A 15,058-nucleotide genomic window follows, 5' to 3' on the forward strand; every position below is an offset into this window, starting at 1 on the left:
CTTTATTGCAATTTCCTCTTCCTTTCTGAAATTGAGTTTGAAAAATGTAATTGCCCAAGACTGCATGTTTTGAAGACAGGCTGGGTCTTACTAAAGTCACTGCATCCCACATGTCCATAAACAACTCTTAAGGAAAACTGAGAAGTAAATGAAATGTTGAAATGCTCTGCACCTGGGCTTGATTTAATCTGGAAACATCATCTCCTTGACAGGCGGCGACACTGCCAAATGAATATAAGGAAGGCAAACTGCAAGCCTACAGGCTGATCTGTGCCATGATGACCAGACGCCAGGACGTTCTGCCAAACTCAGATTTCCTGGTGCATTTTTATCTTGTGATGCACCTGGGATTAACCAGCGAGGATCAGGTATTCTGCGACTCCTTTATTGTGATTGCCCATTAATTGGAAATAGCATAGCATTCTTTAAAGGCATTAGTAAGATTTCTGAAAATACATCAGAAGTGTTGAATTTCTCAGTAGCTTCAACTCTTTTACACACAGCAAGCACAGTAGTCTTTCAAAAATGTAAATCAGGTTTCACATCCCTGCTTCTTCTCCCCACTGACTTTGCAATTGCATCGTGCCAACCGAATTTTAATTTTATTCTTTGGCCTCTATGATCTAACCTCTGCCTGTGTTGTCAACCTCAAAATACTATTATAACCACTTTTTGTTTGAGTTCTGCATTAAATATGGTTTGAAGAAAGTGGTACTGATCATTTAAAAATGTTTGAAAATTGTTGTTTTAGTAGTTAGGATGTTTTTGTGAAAGACTTTACCTGTAAGGTAGAAGACGAGTCCAGACATTTCTTGATAAGGAGTTATTTTAATTTCTCCCAGTGCAATTTAAGTTTGGTTCAAGTTCAAACAGAAAGGCCCAAGGAGCCACTAGCTACCTCTCCCTCCTTGTAGGCCCTGGGTTTGGGGGAGAGGATGTGGCCAGACCCTGACCTTCCTCCCCTGGGAAGACTTCTCCTAGTTGAAGGAGATTATGGATAGGGACACATGGACTCTTGACTTGATTTGGGATATCAAGCAGGCAAATGATGTGGTTGATTTATGCTTCACAGAGATTCTAGACTGCATTTGGAAGATGGATTTGAAAATGTGATAGTGATAGTGTGTGATAGTAGGATAGAATCAGAGATTGGCCTGTAAATGGAGAATTGTTAGGAAGTGTTTAATACAGATTTTAAAAAACGATAAGAACTAAGCTGGTAGCATTGGGGATGGAAAGAAAGGAATAGAAAAGATTCAAGAAATTTTAAGGCATTTCATTTTATTACTAGGTTTTCTTAACCAATTAGAGGTATAGGGAGTGTTTGAGAATTTACCCTTTAAATTGTAAATGCTTATTAATGAACTTGAATAATTTATTAACTATCAAGTAGCTGTCCTTTCTGCATTTTTTGTATTCTTTGAAGGTATGATGCAGACACACAGACCTTTTGATACCGCTAGGGTACACGTAAGAAGTTCTCCTGATAAGCAAACTTTTTTTTTTTTTTTTTGAGACGGAGTCTCACTCTGTTGCCCAGGCTGGAGTGCAGTGGCGTGATCTCCGCTCACTGCAAGCTCGCCGCCTCTCAGGTTAACACCATTCTGCCTCAGCCTCGCTAGAAGCTGGGACTACAGGTGCCTGCCACCACGCCCAGCTAATTTTTTTGTATTTTCAGTAGAGACGGGGTTTCACCGTGTTCGCCAGGATGGTCTCGATCTCCTGACCTCGTGATCCGCCCGCCCGATCCGCCCACCTCGGCCTCCCAAAGTGCTGGGATTACAGGCGTGAGCCACCACGCCCTGCCAATAAGCAAACTTTTTTTGTTGCTTTAAAATGTACTTGAATTTAAAGAGTTTGCAGTATGTATTTTACAATTTTGAACTTTAAAAATCATTGAACTCTTATATGAAATAATAACCATAACCGTTGTGATTTTAGCGGTGTATAGAGGACATCCATGTAGCAGGCTGGCTTAGACCCATAATCTCATTTATTTCCTAGATAAATATAGAAATAGGGACATAGAGTGGAATTGTTTGTACTCTCTGCTCAAATATTTTACAGCCGTCTTTGCAAGTGGAAGCATCTTTTACAGAATGATGCAACTCAGGGTATGTGGAGAATTATGGGGTATAGAAAAGAGAATTAACTCTCAGATAATAGTGAACTCGTTCAGTGAAAGAAGCAAAAGAGGAAGGTTTACTTAACAATGCTCTACTTTTAAGAAGCCTTTTGCTAATATTTTGCAGAAAAAAAAACATTTACTTGGAAATAATCATTAACTATAGATCCTTCTCATTTTATAAAAACAAGTAAGTTAGCAGTAAACAATGTTCCTTAGAATGAGTTTTTTAGAAAGTTACATAAATAGGTGAGTTTAGAATTATCTTTCTGTTTTAAGATGTGTTGATGTGGAAATGAAATAGTAAAATGAGATGAAATAAGAGTATGTTATATAGCATTTGAGAACCTGAAAAAAAATTATTTTACAAATCATTTTCAAGAAATATGATTTTGTAGTACAGACAAAATAATTTCCAAATTTTGTGCTTAAAATTGTTTTTACATCGTAATGCATATTATGTTTTTAATTAAGTTAAAGTTCAATATCTTTTATAGTTCATAGTAGAATACATAAATCTTAAAGGATGGTCCAATGCTAACAGTAATCCCAACATTCAGACTTCTGAGACAAAATGAGGATATCATAAATCTCTATTTAAAATCAGCCTATTGTTTAGGCTATTAGAAGCTTGAATTTTTATGTGAGTTTAATAGAGTTGACTGTTTTCTTTAACCTTAACAATTATTGTTATATATTTTAGAAGCCCTGACTGTCTGCAAAACAGAATTACTCTAAGTAAACTTTATTCCTTTGCCAAAAGAAAGTTACGCAGAAGACCTAATGAAAGAAACTTTTTTCATTTAAGTTAAGAAATGTCTCTGGTAATTAGTTTAACTTTTGATCCACATGTCTAAATAGATCATAGTGGTTGTTCCAGAACTTATGTAATTCTAGAAACACATGTTATATTCATTATAAAAAGAAAGCATTTGCTGTAGAGAATACAGTTAAATTCAATTTTTTAATTAACTTTGTACCTGTGACTGGTACCATCTCAGGGCTTCTATTTTGTGAGAATTCTCAAAGGGCCACACTTTTATATATCCTAGCACTAAAAGGATTTATTTATGCAGAGAGAACCTTATGAAAGATGTCCTGTGTTTTTAAATAAATAATCATAAATAATAAAATTGAACATTATCAGTTTTGTCTCACAAATAAAATCCAAGGTGGGTTTCTTCCTTTTGCCTCTGGGTGGCACACTTGTCTGCACGATACAGCTTTGTGGTTCATGGGCCTTTGAACATTATGCTGTGTATGGCATGGTTGTTTTATGAAGTTCTTTCTTAAATCTGAAGGTATCAAAATTATGTCAGTAGTGACCAATAAAGTGTTGAATTAAATAAGTTATAAGATGCCAAAAATATGTTCAAACATAATGATGTTCATAGTAATTGAAGACATTTTTTAGTTTAAAAAACAATTTGTAAAGTAGATATCTCACAAGTTGTGTTCTCTGGCAATCCTGGAAAGTTATAGTTTCATCTAATATGATAGAAAATTTATTATGTAAACAGACTTGGCCATTTGTATCTTAAAAAATAATAATACATATATCAAACAACCAGAAAAAATGTAGTGCATTCCAAAACAACTGTTTTTAGTATTTTTAACCAGTTTTAATTATCCTAATAACTTATGTAATACTAACACAATGCATTTATCAAGTAGTATTTCCCACGGTCCGTATGTAACATGGGTTTGTGGTTGATTGCTGCGATCGAAAACATGGTTTGAAATGGCTTTATTTTTTCCTTGACAGTGAATTTTTAAAAAATTGATTGGCCGGGCGCGGTGGCTCACGCCTGTAATCCCAGCACTTTGGGAGGCCGAGGCGGGCGGATCACAAGGTCGGGAGATCGAGACCACGGTGAAACCCCGTCTCTACTAAAAATACAAAAAATTAGCCGGGCGCGGTTGTGGGCGCCTGTAGTCCCAGCTACTCAGGAGGCTGAGGCAGGAGAATGGCGTGAACCCGGGAGGCGGAGCTTGCAGTGAGCCGAGATCGCGCCACTGCACTCCAGCCTGGGCGACAGAGCGAGACTCTGTCTCAAAAAAAAAAAAAAAAAAAATTGATTTTACCAGTTTACAAAATAATTAAGATTATAAACAGTTCCGGAATAACTATAAATTATCAAGAAAATTTGGCGTGACTTTCAAGGCTACCCAGCCTGCCTGTGAAGGAGTCTCCCGGTGCACTTCCGTCTGCTCAGCTGCTTTGTGTCTGGTGGGCTGGTGGTAGTACTTAGGGGTATTTATTTCTTCAGCACTCACAATGCTGGACTGTGTGCTGGGGACTGCATGATATTGTACCATTGAATCTTCTCTGCAATTCAATTCAATAAATACCATGGTCTATTTTATTTTATTTTATTTTTTTAGAGATGGGATATCACTCCATTGCCCAGGCTGGAGCGCAGTGGCACAATCATAGCTCACTGGGCTCAAGCAGTCCTCCCATCTTGGCCTCCCGAAATGCTGGGATTACAGGTGTGAGCCATAGCGCTCAGCCCCTGAGGCTCATTTTATAAATAATGAAGCTTCAAAAAAGTATCAAAAACTTTTGCCCAGTGCCACAGGCTAAGAGGCTGTTAGAATTCACATACAGGCTTGGCTTATTCCACCAGGAATGGTTTTTTTTTATTGATTCACAGCTAGCGTGTTGGTGCAACAGTCCTTGATGTTGTTTCTCCCTTCTGTTTTATTTTGCCTAGGCTCTGCCCTTGGTCCCACTCCACTTCAGAATCCTCCTTGTTAAAGTACCCCGCCCCAACCTCGAAAGGCCTTTCCACAGTTGCCTTCTTAGTTCTTCATTGTCCTTCAGTGTCTCTTCTAAAGCTGTTTCTCGTTCTTTGTTTTTCCTAACACTTAAGCAGCTTTTTCACCTCAGAATTCCCCAAAATAGTTTGACATGAAAGGACTTATGATTTGGATTTATTAAAAACAGTTTCTGTTAATTTCATGATTATTTAAAACAGATGGAAAGATTAATATGTGTGAAATGGAAAAGGACAGTTGAGGAAAGGAATTTTATTTTCATGTTTGTAAGAACACGTATCAGAGACTGGAAAGTTTCCTTTGCTTATTTGTGAACTATTTTTTAACAATGACTTACAGATTTAATATCTTAATGTATTATCTGTTATACATCAAAGTTAAATTCTCTTTTAAATGTAAAGCCTACATTAATGTAAAATTATTGTTGCAAATTTGCATATAGACATTTTGGGAAATGTGAGTCTTTGTCATTTTCATCTATAATATTGTATTTTATAATGCACCAAAAAAGCATGAAGCCTCTCTCCAATGCAGAAGTGTTTGTTGTTCTGCCCTGAGGTAACATATTTGGATCGTAGCAGCATAAAGTTAAGATCTAGTGTGATAGTGTGATAAAATGTCTTCGTTAACAGCGTGGGCCTCAAGTCAGCTTGTCTAATTTCCAGTCTTGGCTTTGTTACTTATTAGCGAAATCATTTGGGTTTGCTCTGCCTTGGCTCCCTTATCTATAGAATGAGGATGATAATGGTGCCTACCTTAGAGGGTTGTTTGAAGACTTGAAAGAGGTAAAACATGTAATGCATTCAGTCTGGATCATGGATATGATCCCTCAGTAAGCATGAGCTCTTGTAATAATATTAAGGGTGAGGGGAAGAACAGCAACTTCATCATTTGTTTCTGATATCTTAAAGTGTTGATTTTTTTTTTCTTTCCCCATACATTTTCTCACTTTGAACATAATGATTTGACTGAAAACATAACTAGGCATTGTGGAATTTTACAATGTGTGGAGAAATAACCACTCCCTGTGCTGTAGACAGACATACCGATTGATACATTTGTTTTACCCATGTATGCTTATGATCCAGAAATGCTTCTTTTGTGTCCATGGCCATCAGCTCACTTTCCCCTCACTTTTCACACACCCAGTGAGCCTTCTGTACAAGGAAAGCTAGAAAGCTGAACACTGCATGTCCCAGACTCCTTGCAGCTGGGTTGGCATTGACCCAGGTTCTGTCCAGCAGAGATACCAGCCAACATGGCACTTGAAAGTGGATGTGGGGAGTGGTGGGCAGCAGCACAGGGGGAGCTGGATCCTCCTGTCATGGAGGTTCTGCTCTGGCACCAGCATCACTGGTGAGATTAGGAGACAGTGGGCTCTGCTGGAACAGCCTTGTGGTGTGGCTGGGTGTTTCTGCTTACCAACTTTTTCCTGACTGTGGGGACTTGTGATTGGTTCCCTGGCACTTCTAGACGTTCTATAAGCCATCTGACACCCTCATAGAAATCTCTTTCTTCTTAATCTCAAAACAGTGGATTCTCTTGTCTGCAGGTAAGACCCTGGCTCAGCCAGTAACTGCTCTGAAAAGTGCTGTGCTGGGCACTGGCAATACATGATCAGCACTGGTTCATATTTCAGTTGCTGAATGCACTTGAGCATTAATTTAATTTTTGTATTTTTAAAATTTTAGCCACATTTTGTAGGCAATAATATTTAGCTTGTAGGAACATTTTGCTTTCATTTAACTCTACATTTTTATGAACCTTTTGTCACATCAGTGTTAAAAAAAACCATAATTTTAAACATCTTATATAGAGCAGTATTGTATCACAGAAGTCAAAGTAGTTCATGATTTTCTTAACGGATGTTACAACCCCCTCTCATGAGGTATATGATGGAATAATATAATAATAAACAGTCGTTTGTAAAAAGATCCCATGAGACCCCTCAGTGAGCATTAAGACTCAGCAGTGAGCTTTGAAAGCAAGGTACGGGGTGATACTTGTAAATTGGCCATACCTGACTCTTTTAATAACCTCAGACAGCCTGTATCATGCAGTCATATGTAATAATTGCATCACCTTTTCTCAGACAAAGAATTGTTCTTTGCTGAAAATTTAGTCTTATAACTATAGAACCATATATATGTTAGATAAACATAAATTTCAAAGTATATTTAAGGTGAAACATAAGTGAGTATTCACTTCCAGAAAGGGTAAAGAATTAAGATGGCAATGGGGGCCTTGTTTATCTCACATCCCTGGAAATAATTTTAATATATGTCTCTCAAGTGCTCATTCTGTAAAACAAGTGATTTTACCAAGGTTTTAATTTATAGGATTTTAACTCAACACTAGCAGATAAAGTACTTATTTGTGAATTTAAAGATCTAACTGATGTTCCGAGGATGAAATAATAACCTTGATGTGTATCAGTAGAGGAACTTTAGACCTTTTGAAGGCTAACTTTGTTAAAGCTTCATTTAAAAACAGCTTAAAAAAAAACCACAAAAACTATAGGCTTATACAATGAGTAAAAATAGGACTAATGTGGCGCCTTATTCCTAAGGATTTTAAGAATTGGAAAATGTACTTCCAAGAATTCAGGAGATAAGATGGCTTCAGAATATATCGACTTTTTCAACAATAACATATGACTCTCATGGATGGCAGGCCTGATACTGGGAACTACAATACCTTAGAGCTAGACTTAGCTTTGTCACTCACTGGACATGGGGCCCTCACCTATCCACAAGTAGTCAAGTGAATGAGTTGGGCTGTAGAGCCTCTCAGACCCTTTCCTAATCATTAAGCATTCTTAGATCCTCTGATTTATTTTTAGGCATTTTATTATTAGGGTCACATCACTCCTTCCTAAATGTGGCACAAAGTTCAATGATCTTTTTGTGTTGAATATTTTTTCCTGCCGTGGTAAAAACCTAGTCAGGTTATGAGAGTGTGAGATGCATAAAGTATCTGTAATATCCATCAGCTTGTGCAAAAAACCAAATAAGTAGTGATATACATGTTATGAAAATTAGACTGTTGAATATCCTTTTAGCTAAGTTGATTTGAAAGCAGCTCACAGAGGAGAGGGGATTTAGCAGGACTTTCAAGGATGGATAGGGTTGAGATAGTAGGACAAGAAGCATGATGGAGTTTCACATCAAAGATACAGAACTTTTCAGGCTGTGTTCAGGAACAATGAGGAGCGTGGCTTTGATTTAATGCCAGATATATGCATAGAAATAATATGTGGTCATGAATCCAGGCAGCACTGTAGAGAGCCTTGATTCAAAGTAGTTTTCATCCCATGGAAAGTGGCGAGCTGTTGAAGGCTTTTGAGCATGATACTCCACATGACCAGAAGAGCATTTTAAGAAGCTTAAACCACAGTGATAAAATGGAGGTGAATTGTAAACATGAAAGAATGATGACAACAAGCACAGAAAGGAAATTATTATAATAGCCCAGGAGCAAGGTAATGAGGGCTAACAAGGACTGAGACACAGATGGGGTTTGTGTATGTGTGTCTGTGTGTAAATTCCTTATATGTGTATATATTTTATATATATATGCACATGTGTTTTTTTTTTTGTGTGTGTGTGTGTATGTGAGTGAAATATGTTGGAGAGGTGGGATGTAGTACTGATTGGTAAACATCCAGAGAAAGTAGTATCCTGGCATGATTCCCATTATCTGTCAAGGCAAATGTTGATTCAGAAAGGCAAGAAGATGAATTGAGAAAAGGAAGACAGGTGGGCATGACAGGATAAAGTGACTGTAAGTTTCAACTCATGTCTTGATGACCCTTCCTCACCTTGGACATTATAGCACAGAATAGGCCAAATGGGTGCATCCAAGGATACACCAAGGGGTGTCCCCAAAGAAGTCTCGCCTCTCGCCTGTTAGGAATTAGAAATGTGCAGGAAAGATTTCCAGGGACATTTTCCCTCTACTTAAGAGAACATATTTTCTAATTCTGTTGGAATTCAAGCAGTTGGTATGCAAATTGTAAATGTATTTATAATTATTAAAATGGGATGTCTAAAGGGCTCTGTAATTGATGTTTTTGTTAGCCAAGACATATATTTGTTACTGATTGTTTTTGAAAATAATGTGGCACTTAAAAACAAATCCTTTGTTTTTCTAAAAATACAACTTCTGACCTGAATTTACTTTATTCAAGTTAATGAAATATTACTGAATGTAAGTTTACTGTAGCAATAAACAAAACTTCCAAGTTTGACTTAGGTTTGATTGAAGGATAATATTTATAAGGACAGGTGAGATATGACAACCCTCTCCTGACATGTATTGTTAAGTTAATAATAATTCCTATTTGTGCTTATTGTACAAATTCAGAGTGATAAAATATAGAAGCTGTCATATAATTAATGTTACACCATCAGGTAGCATCCAGTGCCTTCCGAGTGTTTTCCATAAGGTTTCGTGGGAATGGACAAGCCACAGATTCATCAAAATTTATCAATGAAAATTTTATTATAACTTTATTCAGCTATCAATCACCATAAAGACTTCAGGTAGATGACTGCACCAAAAATAAATGTGAGATATTTTTTCTTTTCTTTTACAGCTGTAGAATCAATAATTGTTTTCATTAATCTATAGACAGAGCCCACTTACACCTCAATGAGGAAAGTAAAAATATGTAGGAGGTAACAGATGGCAGAGGTTTCGGTTATGAGGTTTAACACATGTGCAGCGAACTTGTTTCACAGCTTTAAAAAGTGTAAGATGATAGCATGGAGGCTGATCCAGAGAGAAAAAAATCTACCTGACAGGCCAGAAACTACAGTTTTGTTTCATTTCCTTTGTTGGATTTAAAGGTGTAAAGACTTACTTTCAAGTAAATGTTATCAGAGATGAATATGAATTATGTATATTTAGCCCAAAGTCTTCCAGTATTTAATAAGACATGCTACATGAAATAAAGCATAAAAATAGCATAGCAACTCTCAGTGTATGTGGGAAAAGGAAAGATTTTGTTCTTCCTAAACTGTTACCGTGTGATATCGTGTATCAGTTGGCACACATTTTTTAGTTGAGAATGTGTTCTTTTGCTCTGAGGTTTCTCTCTGGAAGGAGACTCTACTGTGGCCTGTCACAGAGCCCAGGTCACCGGAATCTTTTTTAATAGAGTCACTGGAGTGCATTCTGTCTTTTCCCAGAGAGCGTAGATGCTCAGTAAATATATTGATTGATAGAAAATTGAAGAAGAAAAAAAAAAAGACCTCCTTCTGAGACTGGCTATTCCAAATCCACATAGCATCATGGGGAAGAATGGGTAACCAAATCTGCCGAGCTGAGCCACTTTGGTTGAAATTTTGGCTTCAACTATCAGTTTCAAGGCAGGCGTTAGCTTTCTACTGCGGTGAGCTAGTCAACTTTCATTATCCTAGAACAGTGATTCTTGGGGGGCAGGGGAATTTTGCCCCCTCCAGGGAATGTTTGGCAATGTCTGGACACTCTTTTGGTTGTCATAAGTAGGGGAGGTAAGTGTACTGTCATCTAGTGGGTGAAAGCCAGGGATGTTGTTAAATGTTCTATAGTGCACAGAAACACAACAAGGAATTTATGACCAATAATGTCAGTAGTGCTAAGGTTGAGAAACCTTGCCCTAGGGGAGTACTTCTGCAGATGACATTGTCCTAAGAAAAGAGCTGGGTAATATAAATTAAATGATACAACTCAGTAATCAAAGACAGTAGGAAAGTCTCACTTTCTTAGCTTAACCAAGGAAATAAATGCTTACGAAAATTTAACCAGGAAGATTAAGAGAGTCAGTGTTTCAGGTTGAGTTAAATGAGTTTTCAACAAGGGTTCAGCTTACTAAGTTCTCTGTCTAAAAAAAGTCAATTTAAGAAATAAAACAGGAAACGTTCTGATTAATTCTGAAGTTAACATGAAAATTATCTGAGGTGGATTTTGCGTGGAAGCCCAAAGTAGAGAGTTGTGTGGCCTGCATCTGCAAAGCCCAAGGCACTGTATATATGAAAGGAGGCAGGAAGGGGGCTCAGGTTCCACTTCTTGCATGAACACTGCCTGAGTACCTAAGAGGAAGTGGGATGGCTGAGAGAACAGCTTGTGTGGAAAAGGGTTGGTGCATGGAAACAGATAATTGCTTTCTTCAAATGTCTGAAGCAGTGCTGTGTGGAGAGAGACTGTTTTACCTCCAGAGCCGGGACTAATAAGTAGATTCCAGCTCATCATTAGGAGACACTAAATCCAGTTTTCTGTTCGAATACAGCAGGCGATGGATTCTGCATTTGTAAGCCTTTCAAGCTCTAAAGTATTCAGTCCAAGGCTGTCTGACCCTCTAGGACGGCCTCAGAAAAAGGGAACATTCACTTCAGAGCTTGAGCCCTACCTAGCCTTACACTCAAGTCACTGCATCCATGAATCAGTGACCACATACATAGCCTGTTTGGCTTGTGCTGCTTATTCCATGAAATGAGTTTCTGATGACTCTGGGACTTTGGGAAGGTGAAGATAGCTAGGTCTTCAGTAGGCACTGGTACATTTCACTGTAGAAGGGATTTTCCTGCTCTTTGGAATATAGCTGTTGACCTGTAAGAGCATCTTTTCTCATTTAGAATTCGATAAAGACTTCAAGAAATGTTACAGTTTTCTCCAGGCGCAGAGGCACTGAGAGACACAGGGACATTTCAAGTGCTGAAGTTATACTTTGGGAAGGAGGATACATTAACTCCCATTTAGAGAGGAATGATTTTTGAATATAAGAGATTTAAATCCTGACTGTGGTTTATAATTCATAAAGGGGAGACTTGGATAGATGGAAATAATGTCAAGAAAAGCATTTTAAATTGCAGTTTTTGTTTCTGTGACAAAAGCGCTCTCCTTGTGGGGAATAATCTCTTTTTGTCTCTTGATTTCTTTTTTAATACATAACAATAAGTGGTATTGTGGTAATTGCAGATTGTTCAGCTATTAATGCTATTTACTGAAACGCATTTTAAAGATAACATTGTTTTCTAAAGAAGCAATAAACAACAGTTTTTCTTTTGTTCTCCCATGGAAAAAATATCCTTTAGTAGGTATTTGTGGGCTAAAGAAATGTTAGCAAAAGAGAACCTTTTAATAATAAGACATTAAAACAAAATACCTACCATTTTCCTGTGTGCTGGAGTCTAGTTGAACACATGCAGCATGGTCCCTTCATCAAGACCCAATGCCTTGTGCCACCTATTTGCTTCCCTTCCTTGGTTCCCATGGCATACCCGCTGTTCCCATCATGCAGGAGCCCTGTGCTCTCGGTGGCCTCACTCTTAGCTATGAGTAGCTCTCCCCTCCCCTAACAAGTCATTGCTGGAAGGCAGGGGCTGCCTCAGAGCCTCACAGCAACTAACGTGGTACCTTCAACTCAGTTAGCACTTGAGGATTTCAAATGATCCTGGAAAATTAATATTTTAATAAGATCATGAATAAAAGTTGCTGTTATTTAATAAAAATAATAATTACGAACTTTGGAATTTACAAAATGCTTTCTCCTTTGCTCTTTTGAAAAGTATAACAGGGCATGATGCATTTTCATTCCCATTTTACAGATGATGAAATTGTTGTTCAGAAGGTAAAGTATCTGCCCAAGTTCAGAGAGCAAATTGTATCTTTTACTGGAATTTTATCTTTAAAGCCCTCTTCCTTCTATTTCCGCATTAGCTAAAAAATCTACACTTAAAACACCTTCATTTAAAGAAAAAGTTGTGTTTAAGCCCCTAAAATGAATTTTGTTATGTGTACATTGAAAATCAAAATGTAAAATAAGTATTCCTAGAATTTGAAGCAGCAAGCCATTTGTCCACTATTTAGAGGTCGATTGACCTCTTTGCTTTCTGCCATGGTGAAATTTGTATATGGTGGGCTTTTCATCATAGGATGGCAGGACAGATGTAGTGTCTGGTTTGTGGGTATTGCCGTTTTGCTAATGGATCTGGCCTGAGGTTTCTCCATAAGCAGGTTGATAGAGCTGGCTTCCTTTGGGATTGTTCTCTCAAATTTAAGCCATTCTTGAGAGCTCTTTGTCTAAACACAAATTGTCTAAATGGGAGGGGTGGGAGATTGTCATTCTAATTCATCCAGGCCTCCACCCACATTAGTGGAGACTCCCAGAATTGAATGACCACAGGGTTGCCCTCTGTTTTTTTGCAGAGCACAAAAATGTTGAGAGCTTCAGTTTTGCTGCTTTGTGCAGGGGGAGTAATTTTACTTGTAAGAAAATAAACTAGAGAGCATGCATTTTGTGTTTTCTTAGAATGAAAAGAATGGATAATAATCATATTCTAACACTAATCTCTTTACTGATATGGGAACAAACCAGAAGATGTGGGAAGTAACAAACAGAAATCATTTTTCTATTGTTAATCTGTTCTTGGGCATAGGCTGGGAAACATCCTGGCAAAAGTCAGTACCATGAAGCAGACTCGTTTTCACCCAAACCTGAGAGCCAGGCTTCCTGATTTCACCTTATGAGAAGGAAGCATGTTTAAATGCATGGGACATGCTAGTCTGTGATGGCATTAGAAGCCCTGAGCTTTTTTTTTTTTTTTTTTTTAAGCAGAGTTGAGATCACAGATAAATGAGCATAGAAGCCACAAAGAACTGGTATATGTTCTCTAGTGTTCATTTTCAGGGAAGAATGGGAATCTTAATTTGTTGCTGGAATCTTGGTAAATTTCTTTTTTTTTTTTTACCCAAAAGATCTTTCTAATGCATTTCCCCTCAGTGCCCTGAGCCTCCTCACATAATTCCACACCCCCTTATCCCCCGTGCCCAGTAATTTCCTAAGAAGATGGCTTTGGTGGAAGACCTGTCTTTATTTTGAAGTTAGCATTTTATGAGCCATTTCCTTCATCTGATAATACTTCTATGAGAGTAGGAGTTGTGTGTTTATTTTTGGAAGCATATTTTTAAGCTGAAGCAATCATTTGTTGACTTCACTTGAAAGTATAGTTTTAAAAGATGTTATTTGCGTTTTTAAATGATTATTAGGTAAAGTGAGTGAGATGAAAGAAGAATTCATGTTTTAAAACTAAGTAAGTCCTCAAAATAGTGCTGTGCAGTCTGGGCGCGGTGGCTCATCCCTGTAATCGCAGCACTTTGGGAGGCCCAGGCGAGTGGATCACCTGAGGTCAGGAGTTCAAGACCAGCCTGGCCAACATGGTGAAGCCCCATCTCTACGAAAAATACAGAAAATTAGTCGGGTGTAGTGGCGGATGCCTGTAATTCCAGCTGCTTGTGAGGCTGAGGCCGGAGAATTGCTTGAACCCGGGAGGTGGAGGTTGCAGCGAGCCGAGATTGCACCACTGCACTCCAGCCTGGTCAATGAGAGCAAAACTTCGTCTCAAAAAAACAAAAAAAAATAGTGCTGTGCACTATATATGAGGCCCATTTTTCAGGAATATTAAATGGTGCTTCATTGACCCTGACTTAACATTTTCCCTTCCTGTAAGGAGCAGACATGCTTGGGTTTGTGTTTGAACCTTGCTGGTAACTACAGTTCTGGCCTTGATTGATACCGTTCTCTGTGTCTGTTAAATTAAAAGATTGAATGATGATCTCTTGGATCTCTTTTCTAAGTTTTTGTGGTTCCAAAGGAATAAATTAAATACCTTTGTTACCCAAATTCAGTAGTGTTGTGTTTTCCCTACTGATGTTTTCTACTTCATTCTGGGGGTAACATAGTGTGCAGTTGGGTCCTAATCTAGATTCCAACATTAGAATGAGAAGATTATTTTACTTGGCATCATTGGCAGTGTTGATTAAATCTTTACTATGCCCTTGCAGCCATGACATTAAGGAACACCTACCTGACTGTGTTAAGTCTGTGGTTTCACCCAAGTGTTTCTTTTTAATATTCTAAGAAGAATGTATTTCTAGCAGATGCATTCTTGAGACGGTGTGAATAATAAACCTGAGAAAAGTATAGTTTTCTGACTTGGGAGTACCTATATTTGTGTGTGCACATTTGACTCATTTTGGCAATTCTTACCTTAGTATTTACTTACATGATTATACACTGTTAAGTGCATTCTACTTACCCATTTTTTTTTTTTTTTTTTTTTTTGAGATGAAGTCTCCCTCTGTCACCCAGGCCGGAGTGCAGTGGCACAA

At 37.9% G+C, this 15,058-nt stretch overlaps 1 protein-coding gene across 9 annotated transcripts in view; it reads left to right on the forward strand.

Moving 5' to 3' along the window:
• Positions 1-15,058, forward strand: part of RALGAPA2 (Ral GTPase activating protein catalytic alpha subunit 2) — a 320,907-nt gene that overhangs the window by 138,925 nt on the left and 166,924 nt on the right. For all 9 annotated transcript variants that reach the window (XR_004178987.1, XM_021921290.2, XM_021921288.2 and 6 more), the window contains one exon: positions 213-368. Coding sequence is in view for 8 of the 9 variants with exons in the window: in XM_021921290.2 (XP_021776982.1) it covers positions 213-368 (156 nt within the window). In the remaining variant the exon portion in view is untranslated. The remainder of the gene's footprint in view (positions 1-212; positions 369-15,058) is intronic.

Source organism: Papio anubis, chromosome 16 (assembly GCF_008728515.1).
Source record: "Papio anubis isolate 15944 chromosome 16, Panubis1.0, whole genome shotgun sequence".
NCBI lineage: Eukaryota > Metazoa > Chordata > Mammalia > Primates > Cercopithecidae > Papio > Papio anubis.